The following is an 18865-nucleotide window of genomic DNA, read 5'->3' as shown; positions in this document are numbered from 1 at the left end:
TTTTTTCAAACTCTCACAGGCTAAATTATATTTGTTGCCTGTGCTGTCCTTTTCTAAAGAGGTTTTTCTTTTTCTTTTTTTCTCTTTCTTTCTTTTTTTGGTCTTCAAGAGGAAAACTAACAGGAAGACTTCTTTTCTCGCCTTGGTAGGAGTTGTTATGTGCTTATTAGTAAACATTTGGGCTGGTGAGACGGCTCCATGGGAAAGGAACATTGGCCATGTAAGCCTGGCGACCTTAGTGCTGTTCCTAGAACACATGCAAAGTGGAAGGAAAGAGGTCCACATGCTGGAATGCGCGCACACACACACACACACACACACACACACACACACACACTCACACACACACACACACACACACACACACACACACACACTCACTCACAGGCAACACACTCAACACAAGATGCTCAGAGACATATCCATTTGCATAGCTATAGGTACATACACACAGTCATACAGAGACAGACAGACAGACACACACACATATACTTAACACAGTTACACACACATACTTCAGAAGATTTGTAGATATGTGAATTTCAGTTCTTTTTGTTTCAAATGGCTGTAGTTCACTGTTTTGTTTTTTTTAAGATGTGAAATTTTAACAGGCCCTTCTTTCTTTCTATGGCTTATTTTATTTGATGGCTTCAAACTTTGCTATTATAGGTGAACACAGTGATGGACTTGGAAGGAGGTGATCTCTTGGCTGAGAAAGCTGATAGAAGAGAATTTGTTAATCTGTTGAAGAAAATGTTGCTGATTGATGCAGATTTAAGAATTACTCCAATTGAGACTCTGAACCACCCATTCGTTAATATGAAGCATCTACTAGATTTTCCTCACAGCAACCAGTATGTCACTTTATAATCTTTTATAGAGTTTTTAAAATAATGGTAGGTGTAATAAGATCAGTGTCTTCACTATATATTAATCAACCAAGTCTAGAGAGACTGAGCTAACTTGGCTGAGGTTGCATAGACTAGCAAGTGGTAGAGTAGAATTAGAGAATTAGAACACAGACAGGAAGGCCAGCCCACCTCCTGACTCCCAAGTGTCACACTATAAAAGAGAGTGAGGGAGCAAGGAGTTCCTCTGTATAACAAGGTGTTTCTGCTGGAACAGTGAGTGATGAAAAGAATGTGGAGGCTCACCCTTAGTTCCCAGCTCTGTCCCCCACCCCTTTAAGGTTCTGTCTTCTTTGAGACCTGTAGCTCTGTTGTCTGATTTTCTAATGTATCTTCTGATTTCTTTCCCCCTTCATTTGCTCTCTGGAATTGTAGAAGCAAAGGATTTGATGGGTTAGCAAGGAAGCAGGTGCGCTTACATCCTGCAGGCCTTGTCAGCTACCTTAAGCAAAACTTGTGAGGTTTGTCTCTCAGACCTGGTCTTTCTGGGTTGGCAAATGTAATAGAATCATGTGACACCAGAGCAGAAGAAAAGCCTGTGGACCAGCCAGAGGGGAGTGAGAGGGGAGTGGGGGGCAGGGGAGGGAGAAGAGTGTCGTGTAGTGAGTCGTTCGTATGTGTGAATGCCACAGCAAAGCCTACCACTTTAACACCGATAGACACTCCCTCACAACCTAAAGCAACCTATTTACTATTTTAAAAATAGTAAAGAAAATTATTATGTGAATGAATCAATATTCATTATTGTGAAATGTCCTTATATTAGTATTTTTTTATAAGACCCAGGTATATCTCTCTTAAACACTGCAGATATTCTATGAATTTCCATAAATAATCAGTTTGAAAATAACATCATAATGACATTCTTGGTACCATTAATTTAGTGATTTCTATATTTAAATTTAGGAGAAATTATATATGGTAGAGATTATTAAATTATTGTTTGCTAATCAAAAAGTGTGTAACACTGCTTTGGTCTCTTAAATTTTTACCACCATAATACATATTTGCTTTGATATTCTTGTAGAAATCACCATTAGAAAAAGTATACAAAATAAAGTACAAATTGGAGAATTTATTCTTTTCCATACAATTTTAATCTGTTAGTATACATTAATCTTAAACATTTTAAATAATGTTACAATATCTTCTGATTTTTTTTTTTCAGTGTAAAGTCCTGTTTTCATATCATGGATATTTGTAAGTCTCCGAGTTCATGTGAAACAAATAACCACAGTAAAATGTCACTCTTACGACCAGTCGCATCGAATGGCACTGCTGCTCTAGCAGCAAACTTTACTAAAGTCGGGACACTAAGAAGTCAGGTGAGAGTTGCAGTTAATACTGTATGAAAGGTGTTATCATTGGTCACTCTGCTTTGAGGTGTGAGCATCATCTGAATAGCAGCTGTAGCAAGCACACTGTGGCTGCTGTGTCCTGTTAACCACGGAAAATGAACCTTTGCATACATTCTCTCAAATCCCTGCTCTGCTGTTAGGGCCACAGCGCTTATCAAAAATAGAGTTCTGTAAACCCAATTTAAGTTGATAAATCTGCCTTTTGTTTTATTTTCTGGGTTAATTTTTACTGCAGAATTGTGATTTTTTTTTTTTTTTTAAGATTTATTTATTACATGTAAGTACACTGTAGCTGTCTTCAGACACACCAGAAGAGGGCGTCAGATCTCGTTGCAGATGGTTGTGAACCACCATGTGGTTGCTGGGATTTGAACTCTGGACCTTCGGAAGAGCAGTCGGGTGCTCTTACCCACTGAGCCATCTCACCAGCCCGATTTTTTTTTTTTAAGAGCTACTGGAGAGATGTCTCAGTGGCTAAGAGCACTGGCTGTTCTTCCAGAGGACCCAGGTTCAAGTCCCAGTACCCACACAGCCGCTCACACCTGTCTGTATCTCCAGTTCCAGAGGATCTGACTCCCTCTCACAGACATACACCTAGGGAAAACACAATGCCCATGAAAAACAAAAGTATGTGTGGATCTACGGTGTATTTGTAGCTATTGGCCCTGCGTAATGAGAAGTGCATTGACTGTTTCAGGCGTTAACCACATCTGCTCACTCTGTTGTGCACCATGGCATACCTCTGCAGGCGGGGACTGCACAGTTCGGTTGTGGAGATGCTTTTCATCAGACCCTGATTATCTGTCCCCCAGCTATCCAAGGTATGTTCTTATTTAGGATATAATGTGGACATTTCTTCATTATAGTTCTCACTCTGCAGCTCAGGCTGGTACTGGTACTCGATCACCATCTTCTCTGCATCCAGAGTGCTGGGATTAAAGTCGCACTCCACCACACCCTGCTGGCTTTGCCACCTCAAAGCAACAGGGTGATTGTGGATACAGCCCCAAGTGCCTGTGTTGAGCTTTGCCTCAGTGCTGTTCAGTTTTCGTGAAAATACTTGATGTGGTTGAGTCCGGTGACCTGGAACTGCACTTTTGATCTTCCTGGTCAGAATTCCACTTGCGGCTTCGCCTTCTGTAGCACTTTTAAAGGAAGGTGGACTGCATAGGTGACATCATGGTCATCCCAAGCTCTGATTTGTTGATTCAGATGGTTATTTGAAAATTTTATTTTGTGTTGATATTGAATAATTTTTTAGTGTTTTATTTTAACATCTCCCACACAAAGCACCAAGAATTATATTGATGACTAATAGCAGATGAATGTGAGGCAGTGTTCGCTGGCTATCCTTTCATGTAGCTTTCCTTTCAGGACAGTCATAGCGAGTCATGACTCCTTAAAGGTAGATACATGCTGAGAAATGATAGGTTTATTGTGAAATCAGAGTGTATTATTGTGAAATCAGGAGTATATTAACCTCTAATCCTGCACCCCTGGGATTGAACTCAGGGCGCTGTGCATAAATGCTAGGCAAGTGCTCTACCATAGAACACATCCACAGTTCCAGTAATACAGGCTAAGAGAGCAGTGTTGTCACATGACACACCACTGTGTGATATCACATATTACATATACATATTTATACACAACACATTTTTAAAAGTAACAACTTTCTGGTAATAAAAATGCTTACATCATAAGATGCTAGCATGCTTAGAAATACTGTTGTGTTTGTTTTCTTTTTTGTTTGCTGTTTTCGAGATGAGGTTTCTCTATGTACCTGGCTGTCCGGGAACTCGCTCTTTAGACCACCTGCCCCTCCTCCTGAGTGCTGGACTGTAGGCGTGCGCCACCACCACTCTGCACACTTGCTTGGTTTTAACTGCACTGTATCATGGGCATGAGCTGTATACTTTATGATTTCTTGCTCAGGTCTTCTCATAGTCTCTGCTGGCAAGTAGATTCCTTGGTCTCACAGACTCTTGCTCCTGTGTCAAGACAGTGACAGGGCTTCCCACCTGCACTGCAGTGTATTTTATGCAGATATGGAACAGCAGTGCTTTTCAGAGCCTATCTTCTATATATAGCATGAATGAAGAGACAGGAGATAAATTTCAGCATGACAGGACTTTTTTTTTTTTAATTTGGCTTACAATTGCTAAAGAATAACTTTGTGCATTTGTTAGTAAATATATTAATGGCTTAAATGTAGTGTCTGCCCTAGACATGATCTTAGCATCTCTAGAAACTCTAAGTACTAGTTCTTTTGTTTGTCTGTTTGATTTGCTTTTGAATTTGGAGACACTGTGTGGCTTTGCATAGCCCAGGACAGCCTTAAACCTGGAAGTCCCACTGCCTCCACCACACAGTGCTGGGATTTCAGAGGTGTTCTGCCGTACCCAACTCTTCAAATATTAAAGCAATTCTAATCAATTATTTTTCTTAACTGTACTATAAAAGTTTTGATCTTAACCAACTATTGAATTTGACCAAAAAGGTGAAGGGAAGGGAATAGAGAAGATATAGAGAAATGCTTGGCATACTCTTTAGAAAGGATGGAGTATTTTGACATCAGTATCTGAGACAAAATATCACAAGATAGGAAATACCTTTACTAATAGATTACTTTCTTAATTATCCTTATGTAGAAATGGACGTAATCTGAATCAAAATTTAAACCATTCATACATTTAAAATAATTTTTTAAGTTATGCAAGATAATTTTTTCTCCTATTGGATGACTGTTGTATTTCCTAGGTATTCCTGCAGCACATGGTAAACCCACCAGTTATTCCATAAGGGTAGACAATACAGTTCCGCTTGTAACTCAGGCCCCAGCTGTGCAGCCTCTGCAGATCCGACCTGGAGTCCTTTCACAGGTTGGTCACAATTTACTCTTTTACACTTGTGCTCTCCTCCTTTAACATAAATACAAGTCACATGTCAGCCGGTTCTTCTGGAAGGAATGGAAGGATCTGGTGGAGGGTTCCGTCCTTTCTTGCAGGCTGTGGCCTTTAGCTTTTGTAGTTACGAGCAACTGTTTTGAATTTGGGGTGTATTATTTGTAACTTTGGGTTTTTTTTTTTTTTGGATGCAGCAGACATGGTCTGGTCGAACACAGCAGATGCTAATACCTGCCTGGCAGCAGGTAACACCCATGGCTCCTGCTGCCGCAACACTAACTTCTGAAGGCATGGCTGGTTCTCAGAGGCTTGGAGACTGGGGGTAAGTCCAAAACAGGAGCTTCTCTATGGATAATATGCAAAACAGATCCCAGTAAAAAGGAGATTCAATTTTTTTAAACTTGCTCCATAGGAAAATGATTCCACACAGCAATCATTACAACTCGGTGATGCCACCGCCTCTTCTAACCAACCAGATCACATTATCAGCCCCTCAGCCTATCAGCGTGGGCATTGCACATGTTGTCTGGCCTCAGCCTGCCACTACCAAGAAAAATAAGTTGTGCCAGAACAGGTTGGTATTCACTTTAATCTGCATTTTGAAATTAGATTTTAAAATAAAATTTGCATGTACACCAAAGGGTCACTCAGTTGTGTTCAAAAATGGCCCTTTTTGTAGCTCTGACACAAACACTAAGCTGGCTCCCTTCTCAATTTCCCAGAGGTATTTTGGTAAGACTAATGGAATGGGAGCCAGGAAGAGAGGAAATAAATGCTTTCCGTTGGTAAGACTGACTTTATTGAACTTTTGTCTTAGGATTTATTATCTACCTGTAATAGAGCAACTGTAGACATTTGGATACCGATATACAGCAAAAGTATGTCAATGCAGACTACAGCAGTGTTCCAGAGAGCACATTCTATAATCCACAGAACTCTTGATATATCAGTGTGTTAAATCCATGGACCAAGTGAAAGTTTGCTGTTTGGTTTGACAGAATATTTTCAAGAAATATGATTTCTCTATTGTGACTATAGAGATTACAAATTATTTCTTTGGTTGCAGGAGTAATTCATTGCAGAACACCAATATCCCACATTCAGCATTTATTTCTCCAAAGATAATCAGTGGGAAAGAGGTTGAGGAAGTAAGTTGTGTAGACACACAGGACAATCATACCTCAGAAGGAGAGGCCGGAACTTGCCGTGAAGCGTCTGTCAGACAGGATTCTTCAGTCTCAGACAAACAGCGGCAAACCATCATCATTGCCGACTCCCCGAGTCCTGCCGTGAGTGTGATCACCATTAGCAGTGACAGCGATGATGAAGAGACCTCACCCAGACCTTCACTCCGAGAGTGAGTGCCAGACGCACAGTCCTCAGAGACAAGCGCAGAAAACCAACTTCTGTGCTCTGCTCTTTGCAGTGTCCCTGGAGTAGATATAATTGTAGCCTTTTTTAAATCTGAATTTATAAGCTGTATGTTTGGGCTGGGAGTAGCTGATTCTGAACTGTTAACTGCCTGTATGCACCATAGTATTTGGCTGGCTTGAGAATGTCCTCTCACATTGACCCGTGTTTCTTTCCGCTCCTTCATCACTAGGTGTAAAGGTAGTCTAGATTGTGAAGCTTGCCAAAGCACTTTGAATATTGATCGGATGTGTTCACTCAGCAGTCCTGATAGCACTCTGAGCACCAGCTCCTCAGGGCAGTCCAGCCCGTCCCCTTGCAAGAGACCGAACAGGTAAAGAACTTTAATAGACACTTGTCATAAATGTCAAGTCTGCTAAAAGCCGATGTCTTCTGTCGTGTGTAGTGTCTGCCATTCACTACAGTGATTGCTCTTTTGCATGCAGGTTTTGAATAGTATCAGTTTGGTCAGCTTGTCTTTTTAGTTATAATGGCGCACACCTTTAATCCCAGCACTTGGGAGGCAGAGGCAGGCGGATTTCTGAGTTTGAGGCCAGCCTGGTCTACAAAGTGAGCTCCAGGACAACCGGAAAAAAAATCAAATAAATAAATAAATAAATACATAAATAAATACATAAATAAATAAATGAATAAATAAATAAAGCAAGCAAGCAAGCAAGCAAGCTCCGTTTTGTGGTGGCACACTCCTTTAAAAAGGAAGCAGGTGATCTCTGTGAGATCAAAGTCTTCCAGGGCTACATAGTAAGACCCTATCTCAAACAAACAAACAACCCCCCCTTTTTTTTATAAAGTTAAAGTCCTAATACATTTTTTCATGATGAAGTACCCAGTGGCCCCCTACCTAGAGTAGCCACTCTGACTTTTATCTCTACCATTGATAACTGAATTGTCTGCATCTTTTGGGTTTGGTATTGGTTTGTGGGAACATGTAGTGTCTAAAATAGTGTTTCCTAACTATCATATGTGCTAACATATTGAGAGATAAGTCACAACAATTTTTATGAAGTACATTTGATTTTACATTATAAAAACTGGTGACAATATTTGAAAAGGATTTTAGAGTCAGTTTATACCTTTCTTTTAGTCAGGACCTGTGGTTGGAATATTTACTGGCCCAAGCTCTGCAGAGACATAAATATGTTCTACTGTCTCTTCTTTCCTATGTGTCCCTTAGAAGTTGATAAATACACAAATTACACATAACATGGCCCTAACCATGAATATATGCATGTAGGTGTTAGGGTAAAAAGAAAGTCTACATATAAAGATAGATGCCTCAAATGATTAAGACTGGACTGAATGATTAAAACAGACAATAATCTGGAAATCCAGGGAGCGAGGTCTCCTGAGGGCTGAGATGATGGGAAGAATAGGGTTCAGGATTCTTGGGTGGCTGCAGGTTGGTCACTCCTCAGGAGGATACAGGTCCTGCTCCTTCAGCTGGATCTGAAATGCAAAAGTTCATGTGTTTGTACTTAGCATCTAAGTATATAGAGTAATACTTTTTGTTTTTTATGCATATGTGTTTATATATGCACAGACATTTGTGTGTGTGCCTCTGGAGACTCAAGGCACGTGGGTGCTTTGATGGGTGTCTTCTTCAGTTCCTCTCCACCGTATTTTTGGATTTCTCACTGAACCTAGAACTCACTCATTTGCTAGACTAGTGGCCAGCAGAGCTCCAGGGTTCCTCATGTCTCTGCCTCCCCAGTGTTTGGATCGGATCTGCACATTGCTGGGCACAGGCTTTTAATGTGGGTGCTAGGATCCAGACTCAGGCTTTCATATTTGCACAGCAAGCATTTTGCCAGTTGAGATATCTTCCTAGCCCCTAGAACAGGACTTACTGTCTTGAAGATTTAATAAAGAAGAACTTTATAAACTATTATGATGGAGCAAATGTGAAGGAAAGAAGAAATTGTTTGAAAGGGTATTTCTGAAGTGGAATTTGGTTTATCAGTCTGAATAGAGTCTGGAAATTCTGTGGGGAAAAAAATTGTCCAAGAACAAAATACACATCTCATTAGTGTGCTGAAGACTACTAATTGACATTAGAATTAATTGTGGAAAAATATAAAAATGTTTTCTTACAGCATGTCAGATGATGAACAAGAAAGCGGGTGTGAGACTGTGGATGGCTCTCCAACATCAGACTCCTCGGGGCACGACAGTCCATTTGCAGAGAACAGTTTTGTGGAGGATGCTCATCAGAACACAGAGCTGGGGACCTGTGCTGGCCCAGAAGCCAAGCCAGCTGTTGGCACTGCTGTGGAGCCACCGGTGGGGAGAGAAAGTGGACTGAGTGTTGACGAGCACATGGCAAACACGGGTAAACTTACTTCTCTGTTTGGCCTTAGAGGTCTGAATTTGGGAACACAGGAGACCAGCATTGTCAAAAGTCATCTTTGAACTTCCATCTTGACCTTGTCATGTCTATTACACAGGAAAAACAAAACTCTTCAAAAGTTATCTAATGTTTGGAGGCTTTGACTTTCTCTTTAAATTAAAAATGTAGGTTCTTCAATCATTGTTGTGTAACATCTGTGAGCACAGATCTTATTTTTATTAGAAAAGCAGAAACCACAACTCTGTAATTCTGTATATGTGTGGTGGTTATTGTTGCCAGATTCTACATGCCAGCCATTGAGAAAAGGCCAGCCTGCCCCCGGAAAGCTGCACCAGCCTCCTGCCCTGGGCGCTCGTCAGCAGAAGCCCGCAGCAGCGTTCCCTCAGCAGCATTTGAACCTGAGCCAGGTGTGTGCCTGTGCCTGCTTGGGAGCACTTGGGATTTACCCTCAGCAGTTTAGTTTCTTTTACTTTAATATTTTTAGTTTTTAATTTTGTGTATGTGTGTGGTATGTGTGAAGTTTGAGCAGAGATAATGGGGAAAATTACAGGATTATTTTGGAATTTAACAAAATTGTATGTGAATGTTAGCTTTGCCAAAATGCTATATAAATTGTAGTGATTAATAACTGGGGTAATTGTGCTAGCTGGTAGTGGCCATGGTAACAATTTGTAAGAAATATGGTGATGCTAGTGTGCTGCTTTTCCGTAGTAAATGAGACTGAGACCCAGTCCCGCCCTCCCGCTTTTACTTTGATCAACAACATGTGCTGCTGTTCAGTCATGGTTTTCTTTGTGACCAGGTTCAGCATTTCGGAACTGGGCATCAAGAATGGAATGGAAACTTTGGGCATCGAAGACAGCAAGCATATATTCCTACTAGTGTTACCAGTAATCCATTCACGCTTTCTCATGGAAGTCCTAACCACACAGCAGTACATGCCCATCTGGCTGGAAGTACACACCTCGGAGGACAGCCTACTCTGCTTCCATACCCATCATCAGCCTCCCTCAGTAGTGCTGCACCCGTGGCCCACCTCCTAGCCTCTCCGTGTACCTCAAGACCTATGTTACAGCATCCAACTTACAATATCTCCCATCCCAGTGGCATAGTTCACCAAGTCCCAGTGGGCATAAACCCCCGCCTGTTACCATCCCCAACCATTCATCAGACTCAGTACAAACCAATCTTCCCTCCACATTCTTACATTGCAGCATCACCTGCGTATACTGGATTTCCATTGAGTCCAACAAAACTCAGCCAGTATCCATATATGTGAAAACTCGAAAGCAGTCTATTGAGGAAGCTCAATGATACAAACGTTTGATTAAAAATAAAAACATGGTATTTAATAAATATTAGCCATGGCACAAGAAAATTATTTTTGAATCATGTAGACTTGGGTGCAATTTAAACAACTTTGAGCTTTAAAAAAACTCACTTTTAATGTGTTTTGCACATTTGGTATAACTTGTCTTTGGTCATGTATCTTCTTATGTAGTAACTCTATAGACAGGTGACTTATGGGAGCAAAAGTCCAGTTTTGCTCCTGCTATTTTTTATAAAATTGCCTTCTAACTAGTGCAAGACACGTCCACATTTGGGAAGCCATTCTGTGTCTAGACTTAGAGCAACAGATGCACATGTGTCAGAATTACAGCATATGAGTGAATTGTATCGTCTGTGTCTTAGTGTGTACGTGTTGGGGCACTTAAACTAAGCAATTGAGCTATTGTTCTTTACATTTGCATGTGTCTTTTGCATGGGCAAAACGTTGCCTAGACTTGGCTCTTAATGTTGTTGTAATACTCTCAGCTGCATTGTAACCGTTCCCACACATAGTGCCTTAAATATTTGAGGTTGTTGAAGTTATTACCTATCTGTAAATGTTGGACTGCAGCACTTATAATTCAGACCTACTCTTTCCTTTCCTTTCAGTAGAGTAATGTTCCTTTTGGTTTTGTGTGGTATGATTTCAGATAGTAGCTGCTTTTTCCTTATTAAGAGGGCAGCATGTTTGCTATAGCTGAATTCTGCTGTCTGATTTTTTTTTTTTCCAGAATGATCTAGCTTCAAGAAAAGCAAGCAGTTAGTAGTGCTTAAGAAAATTTGATTCAGTAACTAATGGATAGTTGATATCTGTCACAGCACAGCATTTTATATACTATTAAGTGAAACTGCAATACAACCTAAGTTTATTTTGGGAGTGTTTGCTGTATAATTGGACTTGATAAAATGTTTAGAGGTGCAGTAGGCATGACTTGAGTAGATAATGAGAGGAAATGCAAGTGCTCATCGACTCATGATGTGCGCCCTCCTTGCTTGGGCAGACCGTGCAGTATTTAACACATAGTAGCAGAATATTTACTGTTGAAGCTTGAAAAGATGTGAGCTCTTTGTGTGCAATTTTTCATTTATGCATGTGAGAAGGTTTTTGGTTTTTGGTTATTTTTAAGTATTTTTACATTGTAGTACTCGTTTTTGCTTGTTGGTGGTGTTTGCTTATTTAATACATTCCGTCAGGGACAGAAATTACATGCTTTTTCTCTTAGGAAGTGTGTATTGGGTTTTTCCCTCCCCCTCTCCCCTTGGTGGTGATGGTGGTGATGTTTAAATGAAGTTGCTTTTACAGCACCAAAGACTTAATCATCCATTTCTTATATAAAAGGTAGCTACTTTTTGCATAGACCTCAAGTATATTGTAGTGTAGAGGTGGAATTTAAGGAAAGGTATTAAACCAAGGCTGTGTTTTAGCTTACAGGCAAGTAATAAATTGTATCATTTATCTTGAATGTATCATAGATAAGCTGCTATATAACGATTGCCACTTCAGATAGCTGTGAAATTAGGTGATTAACTAGTTGTTATTTAGCTTTCTAATTTCTGTATAAGTCTAATTACACAAGATAGAAGCTGGGGTTTTGATTTTTTTTTACTTTGCTTTTCTGTTTGGAGTGTCATTGTAACTACTGTATTGTAAATGATGGAAACAGTTGCCTATGTTATTTTGGGGTGTGTTATTGCATCAGTATTTTATCTCTATTAATGTTTGTGCTCATCACTGCATATAAAAACTTGGATGTATCAATGTAACTTAATTTTTTTATTTTCATACTGGCATTGTAGACACGTGAGAAAGCTGTATCTTGCAGGCTTGACTTAACTTTTTTTTCCTTCAAAGTCTGGAATATAATCTTACAGCATTTACTGGAATAAACAGTACAAAACATTTGAGTGTAAACCTCCAAATGTTTTGGATTGACACATTTCCTTACTAAGCAGGTTGTGTACCACCAGTACAACTCTCGCACACGCTGGCGATAAGCTAACTCTGATACATGTTTCTTTACTCCATTGACACAGCAGTGTTTTATTTAACAATCATCCATGAAATAAACGTGCCTGACGTTGATTTTAAATTACAGTATTAGATCATACAGTGAAAACCAGCAGCACATTTCTAGTCACTGCAAATGAAGGACTTGATTCCCCCACAGGTCTCAGTGTTTTTAGTAATTGATTCTATGCATTTTATATAATAGAAATATATATAACACACATTACAAAATGGAGTAGACTGAGATTAACTTGCAGACGTCATGTCTGTGGAGTCACTAAGTAGCTGCTGCCCTCCATGGCCTTCGCATTTGAGCTATAGGGTCTAACAGGCATCTGCTCGTTTCTTGGAAACGATTCAGTGCTGCCGACGGATGTTTCAGAGACACCAAGTACACGGATTGATTGTGTCACGACAGGGAGGAAAGTGGCCCAGCAAGCTGTGCTTGCTGCCTAGGCGTGCTCTCTCTGTATTAAGTTCATGACTGATCAGCCTTGTTAAATTGACTGTGGCTGGTAGCAGCCAACATGTTCATACACAGTAATGCTCTCTAAAGGCGTGTCACTGTTGCGTGCACTGCTCTTAATTAACTGTAATCATGGGCTTTTTAATAGGTTTCAAAATTGAAGACTTCAAAATTCCCCTGAAGTCTAATTTTAGCATCCTGGCAGAGGACCTGGATTTTACCCCCTCTAAAACTATTTTAATAGTTTTGTTTTATGTTTTCTTAAATAAAACACTGCATGATTTCCAAGTTGCATATTCGTGTGCTAATTTGCAAGTGAATTTTTAATCAGTTATTTTGATATTTAGGTTTTTTTCCTTCAGGGTATTTAATGTTACTCTATTAGCAAACCTTTTCATTTTAATATCTCTACTGCTGATTTTAAACTTGGCTTGTGTTCTGTAAAAGTTAAATCATACACTGCAAGGTGTAGGAAGATTCATTTTAACGATCCCAATGATAGATTCAATGGCTTAGTTTGAACTATTAACTGTTGAACAGTTTTACTCTTGTGGCTCCTTTCTTTGGTTTGTTTTTGCTTTGACTTCTATGCTACACTAGTTTGCCATGTAGCAATTGCACTGTGCAATATTACAATAAGGACTGGGGAAACTTTTATGGATGTAATGTCTATTACAGTTTGCGATAGTATTTCTCTCTAGTTCTCAGTGATTTAAATGTGACCAAGCCTTCTGTACTTTGTCACAAAAAGCGGGTTTTCCAGGTGACTATTTTGGTGAGTGTCAAAATAAGAATTTATGGTGTATTACTGTTGATTCACTTTGAATTAAAATATATATATTGCGGCAAACAGCTTGCTGGCTTTTTTTCCACTCCAGTACTTCTTAGGGGTAGTGGTGGGAAAGATTGTCATTACCCAGTTCCCTCAGTGTTGACATTTCATTTGAGGCAGAGCCACCTTGGGTTAGGAATTTTGCTAGGTGAGGAGGACACAGTACAACTTGTTTGTGCCCAGAGTCTGGCTGCCAGCCAGTGTGCATCAGATTGAGCCAGGCCAACCACGAGTCTGCTTCCCTCCTTTCTCTTCAAACTGTCATCTGGCACAGTGTGCCAGAAACACCTGAAACCACAGCATAACCGTGGGCCATTTTTCTTGAAAATTTGATTTTTCTCAAATATTTCTGAGGGAAGCATTCTGTTTGCTATCCATGGGTGGAGGACAAGGGAAGTCATGGTTTTTGAAAAGTACAACATGGGACTTTGAAAGAACGTGGTTGCCCCAAGTCAGTTCCAGTTAACTTCTCAAATGGCATCTTATTCTCCGGTCCTTAACTTCAGACACAGATCTGCAGGCAAGCGTGCGGGAGAGCATTTCTTAGAGCGGAAAAGTGATTAGGGACTTTTGGTGCTTCGGATCAAATCTAGAGCTAAGCCAAAACACACCACTGAATACAGATTTCTCTCTCCATAAGCTTTTAACTGAAGTATAAAATAGATGAGTTGTCTTCGTGTTTGCTGCTTTCAACGTTTTGTTGGTGAAAGTCCTCCAGATTATACATAATTAATTTATATTCATGGCTCTATAGTATTCTTGTTTGCATAAACCAGTTTTGTTGACGGTGGTTTGAGTAAGTTTGCCCTTTTAGGTATTTGGATTAGTGTGGCTGTGAGTGTTACTGTCCATCTTGTGGAGAATACATGCAGCATACACAACATATATATGCAGGTATAGAATTAGTAGGTTGTAGGGGACATGCATGCTTCACTTCTTTAGACACTACCACATAGCATTCCAAAATGCCGGAATTAATTAACACTTGAGGTATGTGAGCATTCTAGTTGTCTTCTAACTTTCCATTTTTGTTTTAGTCATTGTGAAGTTGGGTTCTTAAACAAACAGCAGCAACAACAAAAAACTGTCACTAAAGCTCAGACACTGGCCTAAGAGTTACATGAAATCTATAGTTCTTTGCCTGCAAGGACCCTCAACTTCAGGGAATAAATACCAAGGAGTACTGAGCTATGTAAGTAGGTCTAGGACTATAGGAATTGTTTCTGTAGGGGATGAAGGGTAACAGCCTGGAAATACCTTTGAGTGAATGCTTAAGCCAGTACCTGCACATCGTAAGTCCACCACGAGTCATTCAAAATAGCTAGGGCATATCTATGTTCCTAGTACTGGGTGTTTATCATTAGAAGGTCCATTGCCTTACCACACTGTGGTGGGGAGACCAAGCAAATCAGTGCCAACAGTGTGACATTAGAGGTATGTAGACTGCTAGCCACACAGGGAGGTAACAGCATAAAAGCTTAGCTCCAGGCCTGGAGAGATGGCTCAGAGGTTAAGAGCACTGACTGCTCTTCTGAAGGTCCTGAGTTCAAATCCCAGCAACTACATGGTAGCTCACAACCATCTGTAATGAGATCTGAAGCCCTCTTCTGGTGTATGTGAAGGCAACTACAGTGTACTTACAAACATAAAATAAATGTAATCTTATAAATAAATAAATGCATCTTTAAAAAAAAAAAGCCCCTGCATGCACTTCTAAGACCACTCGGAGAGCTCAGTGCATGGGTGGGGTGAGACAGAATGCCACTGTGGGGTTGGGCATGCAGCCTTCTGCCAAAGGAAGGAGTGTGGACTTAATTCCAGACACCAAGAAGCTATAAAAGATTTTAGGTGCTCAAATGCAACCCAATCTATGTCTTGTAAAATTTGACTCTGGTTGACCCATGGAGAGTAGGCTACAGGCGTGACAACTCTCTACAATGGTATTGCAGTCCATACAAGAAGGGGAGGCCAGTGCATGCCTTTGATTGAGAGGTTTGTATTATGAATATAATGTATCCTTTTCCCTTTCTGGAGAAAAGACACATTATATAGCCAGTCTGACCTTGAACTCTCTGTAGCCCAGGCTGGTCTGCTGTGCACCACACACCCAGCATTTTTTTAGTTTAACATAGTATTTGGAAGAGCCAAAGGTTTAAATTTGGATGAAGCCCAATATGCCACTATTTCTTACTTTGTGTTCCCTAAGACATTTCTTGAGTGTGAAGTTTTAGAACTTTCTCCTGCAGTTTTAGCTTTTATATGAAATCTCTGGTCCTTGTCATGGGAGGTTTTGTGCTGCTTGTGATAGTGTCCTATGTTATTGACCCTATGGTTTATGTATGATAAGTATAGTCACAGGAAGTAAAAGTAGTATATTTTCTATCACAGAGAATTGTTCATGTTGCCACATGCCTGGAAAATTCAGAGAAACACACTTCAAAAAAATTACAGTTTTCAAATAGTTACTATACATGCAGACAATTAAAAATAAAAACTGTGTGTGTGTGTGTTTGTATACAAGAGCATTTGCCACAGTGCACATATGAAAATCAGAACAGCTTTGTGTAGTTGGCTTTCTCATACATCTCTACACTGGCTCCAGGGACCAGGCTTGGGCCCCCAGGCTTATATGCTAAGTGCCTTTACTCGATGAGCTATTTTGTTGGCCCAGTTTCTACTGTTTCTATTTGATATTTATAACAAGTTTTTGGGTTTTTTTTTTGCATGATTTATAATCCTCCAATGTTTCAGTGCCCATACTCTCAATGCAAAGTGATTGGTTTTGTTCTAAGCATTAGAGACAGAGAATACAAAGAACTCACTTTTTTTTCCTTAAAAAGATTTACTTATTTTTAATTTTTACATTTGTCTGATTGTTTTGCATGCATGTATGTGTGTGCACCATGTGCATATCTGGTATGTGTAATGGGTAGAAGAAGGTGCCATGTCCCTTGGAACTACAGTCACTGATGGTTGTGAGCTGCTATGTTGATACTGGAAGGTGAACCCAGGTCCTTCACAAGCCTTAACTGATAAGCCACACCTCTTTCTTTTATAAATACAATATTAAATTTTGTGTATTTTGCGGTATTAGAGATGGCTCAGTGGTTAAGAGCAGCAGCTCCTCCTCCGGGGGTCCTTAGTTCTATTCCCAGCACCCCATGGTGTCTCGCAACCACCTGTAATGGGATTTGATGCCTTCTTCGGTCATTCAGGTGTATGTACAGATAGAGCACTCGTGCATAGATGAATAAATCTCATTTTTTTCTGAGCATTTTATATCATGCATACTATTATTTTGACTTATGCTTTTTCTTATGTTGAATGTCTGCACTATTTAGCCTGTATTTATGAGACATTACCATAGCTCCCATCTCTCCTTTGATTCAGTATGTCTCACCGACTGGAAACTCTGGATTTAACCCATTTTTATCTTGTAGATGCTATACTTTTGACATTTGCTTTGTGTCTGCCTGCAGTAGGTACTAAAATATTTTCTAAGTAAATAAATTTGGGGCTGCAGAGATGGTTCAGTAGTTAAGAACACTGGCTGCTCTTGCAGAGACTCTGGGTCAGTTCCCAGCACCCCCATGGCAGTAGTTCACAACTGTCTTGAACTCCAACAGGGAAACTGGCTCCTTTTTTCTTGCTTCTGAAGGCACTGCATTGCAGGTGGTGGGCAGGCATACATGCAGGCCAAACACACATAGGAAAAGGCTGTGGAATGGAATTTGGAGGCTTACATTTAATCTATCTTGTCATTTTTTGAATTATGATTTTTTTAAGAAGGGTTGGACTTTAATTTACTCTGTTAAGTGAAAGAGCTGAGGGCTTGCAAAAAAGATGAAGCCAACAGATAGCGTGGAGGGTCCACTTCAGGCCTGAGAGTCAGCAAGTGACTGGCCATGGCAGATCCAGTGGACAGTGACTAGTAGTCTTTCAGTAAGACAAATACTGGCAAGGAATTCAATAGAAATGCATAGCATACACCAAGCAAGTTAATCAGGCCTGAGATGGTCTGAGCATCCAGTTTAACAGTTGGTCACTCTCTTCAATATAATGCAATGTTATATAATGGCCAGCAGGGGGAGAAAGTGTTCGCTAAACATTTGTTCTGTAATATCTAAAACAACAAAGCAGAACTAAGGGCAGTATATTTGTGTCCCAGGGACAGTATGGTACAATGTGAGAGGTTTTTTACTTTTACAAATAGTTTTTAAAAGTGACAGTACCCCAAGTCTATTGAAGGAAGACATCTATGCATTTACCCACCCTTCTCCCACCACATAGTTTCATAGTTTTGCCCCTTTAGAATTTCCTGACTATGTCTTCCATGTCCAGTAAATGTTTACTGACCTGCAGGGAAAGGGGGGGCGGGTTGCTCGAAATGAATATAGAGAATGTGGTAGCACACAGCAAGTACTTATATTTTATAATTCCACATTGGCTTTCATAGGATGGAATCAAAGGGTGTTGGTTACATTTTTGCCAAACTCTCATATATGCATGTAGCATAAGACTATAATCCAGCCATGATTTGACAAAAAAAAAAATCAGGCTATGACTATTTCATTACTAGCTGCTTTAACACAACTGATTTATTAAGATGTTTTTGATGAACAGGTATGGTTGGTACATGAGTGTTTGTGCCCCGCCCCTGTGCCCATAAGCCCATAAGTCATGTTGGGACATCTCACTAGTGACATGTTGTTCTGTCTGATGGTGGCCAAGCATTGTCACATGCTTTCCTCATTTTCTCCTGTTCACAGTGTGCAGCTAATAGTGAGACTTCAGTGAAAATTACATTAATGGTTTCTTCAACATCATTTTCTATGTATGTATGTATGTATGTATGTATGTATGTATGTATGTATGTATGTATCTATCTATCTATCTATCTATCTATCTAATCTATCTCTATCCACCCACCCACCCACCCACCCACCCATCTACCCACCTAAGTTCTTGCTATGTAGCCTAGGCTGGTCTTGAATTTATACTCCTCTGGCCTCAGCCTTCTAAGGGCTGGAATTATAGGCAAATGCCAGGTTTTCCAACACGTTTTTAATTCTAGACAGCCAAGAAGGCAGCCTGTCAAGTGTTTGCCAATCCACTGGCAAATTTCAAGCAACTTGCCTGCTATCATTGAACATGAAGAAACACACCTCATTTCGCAGAGACAGAAATAACCTCAAGCATGGAGATTACAGGATGTACAGCCCAATTAGTGTAAAGTGGCGAGTGCAAGCCATCCCTGCAAGGTTGTTATCAATAGAAGAA

The 18865-nt window shown here is 40.1% G+C and overlaps 1 protein-coding gene and 1 non-coding gene across 3 annotated transcripts in view; both read left to right on the top strand.

Annotated features, from left to right (window-relative positions):
• Positions 1-13603, top strand: part of Hipk3 (homeodomain interacting protein kinase 3) — a 68009-nt gene extending 54406 nt beyond the window's left edge. Inside the window, exons 6-16 of one of the 2 annotated variants that reach the window (NM_001145824.1) lie at positions 670-854; positions 2077-2233; positions 2964-3087; positions 5027-5148; positions 5370-5494; positions 5585-5746; positions 6239-6529; positions 6776-6916; positions 8697-8932; positions 9230-9357; positions 9753-13603. In NM_001145824.1, the coding sequence (NP_001139296.1) occupies positions 670-854; positions 2077-2233; positions 2964-3087; positions 5027-5148; positions 5370-5494; positions 5585-5746; positions 6239-6529; positions 6776-6916; positions 8697-8932; positions 9230-9357; positions 9753-10229 (2148 nt within the window). In that variant the 3' untranslated portion in view covers positions 10230-13603. Of the gene's footprint in view, positions 1-669; positions 855-2076; positions 2234-2963; positions 3088-5026; positions 5149-5366; positions 5495-5584; positions 5747-6238; positions 6530-6775; positions 6917-8696; positions 8933-9229; positions 9358-9752 lie in introns of both variants that reach the window. The other variant, NM_010434.2, reaches the window with a different exon arrangement.
• Positions 11144-11223, top strand: Mir1902 (microRNA 1902). Its single transcript, NR_035432.1, has one exon. It is a non-coding gene; the product is annotated as a microRNA 1902 (primary transcript).
• Positions 13604-18865: the final 5262 nt, after the last annotated feature.

This window comes from Mus musculus, chromosome 2, assembly GCF_000001635.26.
Source record: "Mus musculus strain C57BL/6J chromosome 2, GRCm38.p6 C57BL/6J".
Classification (NCBI taxonomy): domain Eukaryota; kingdom Metazoa; phylum Chordata; class Mammalia; order Rodentia; family Muridae; genus Mus; species Mus musculus.
The sequence above is the reverse complement of the archived record's forward strand: the minus strand, read 5'-3'. Positions and strand labels throughout refer to the sequence as shown.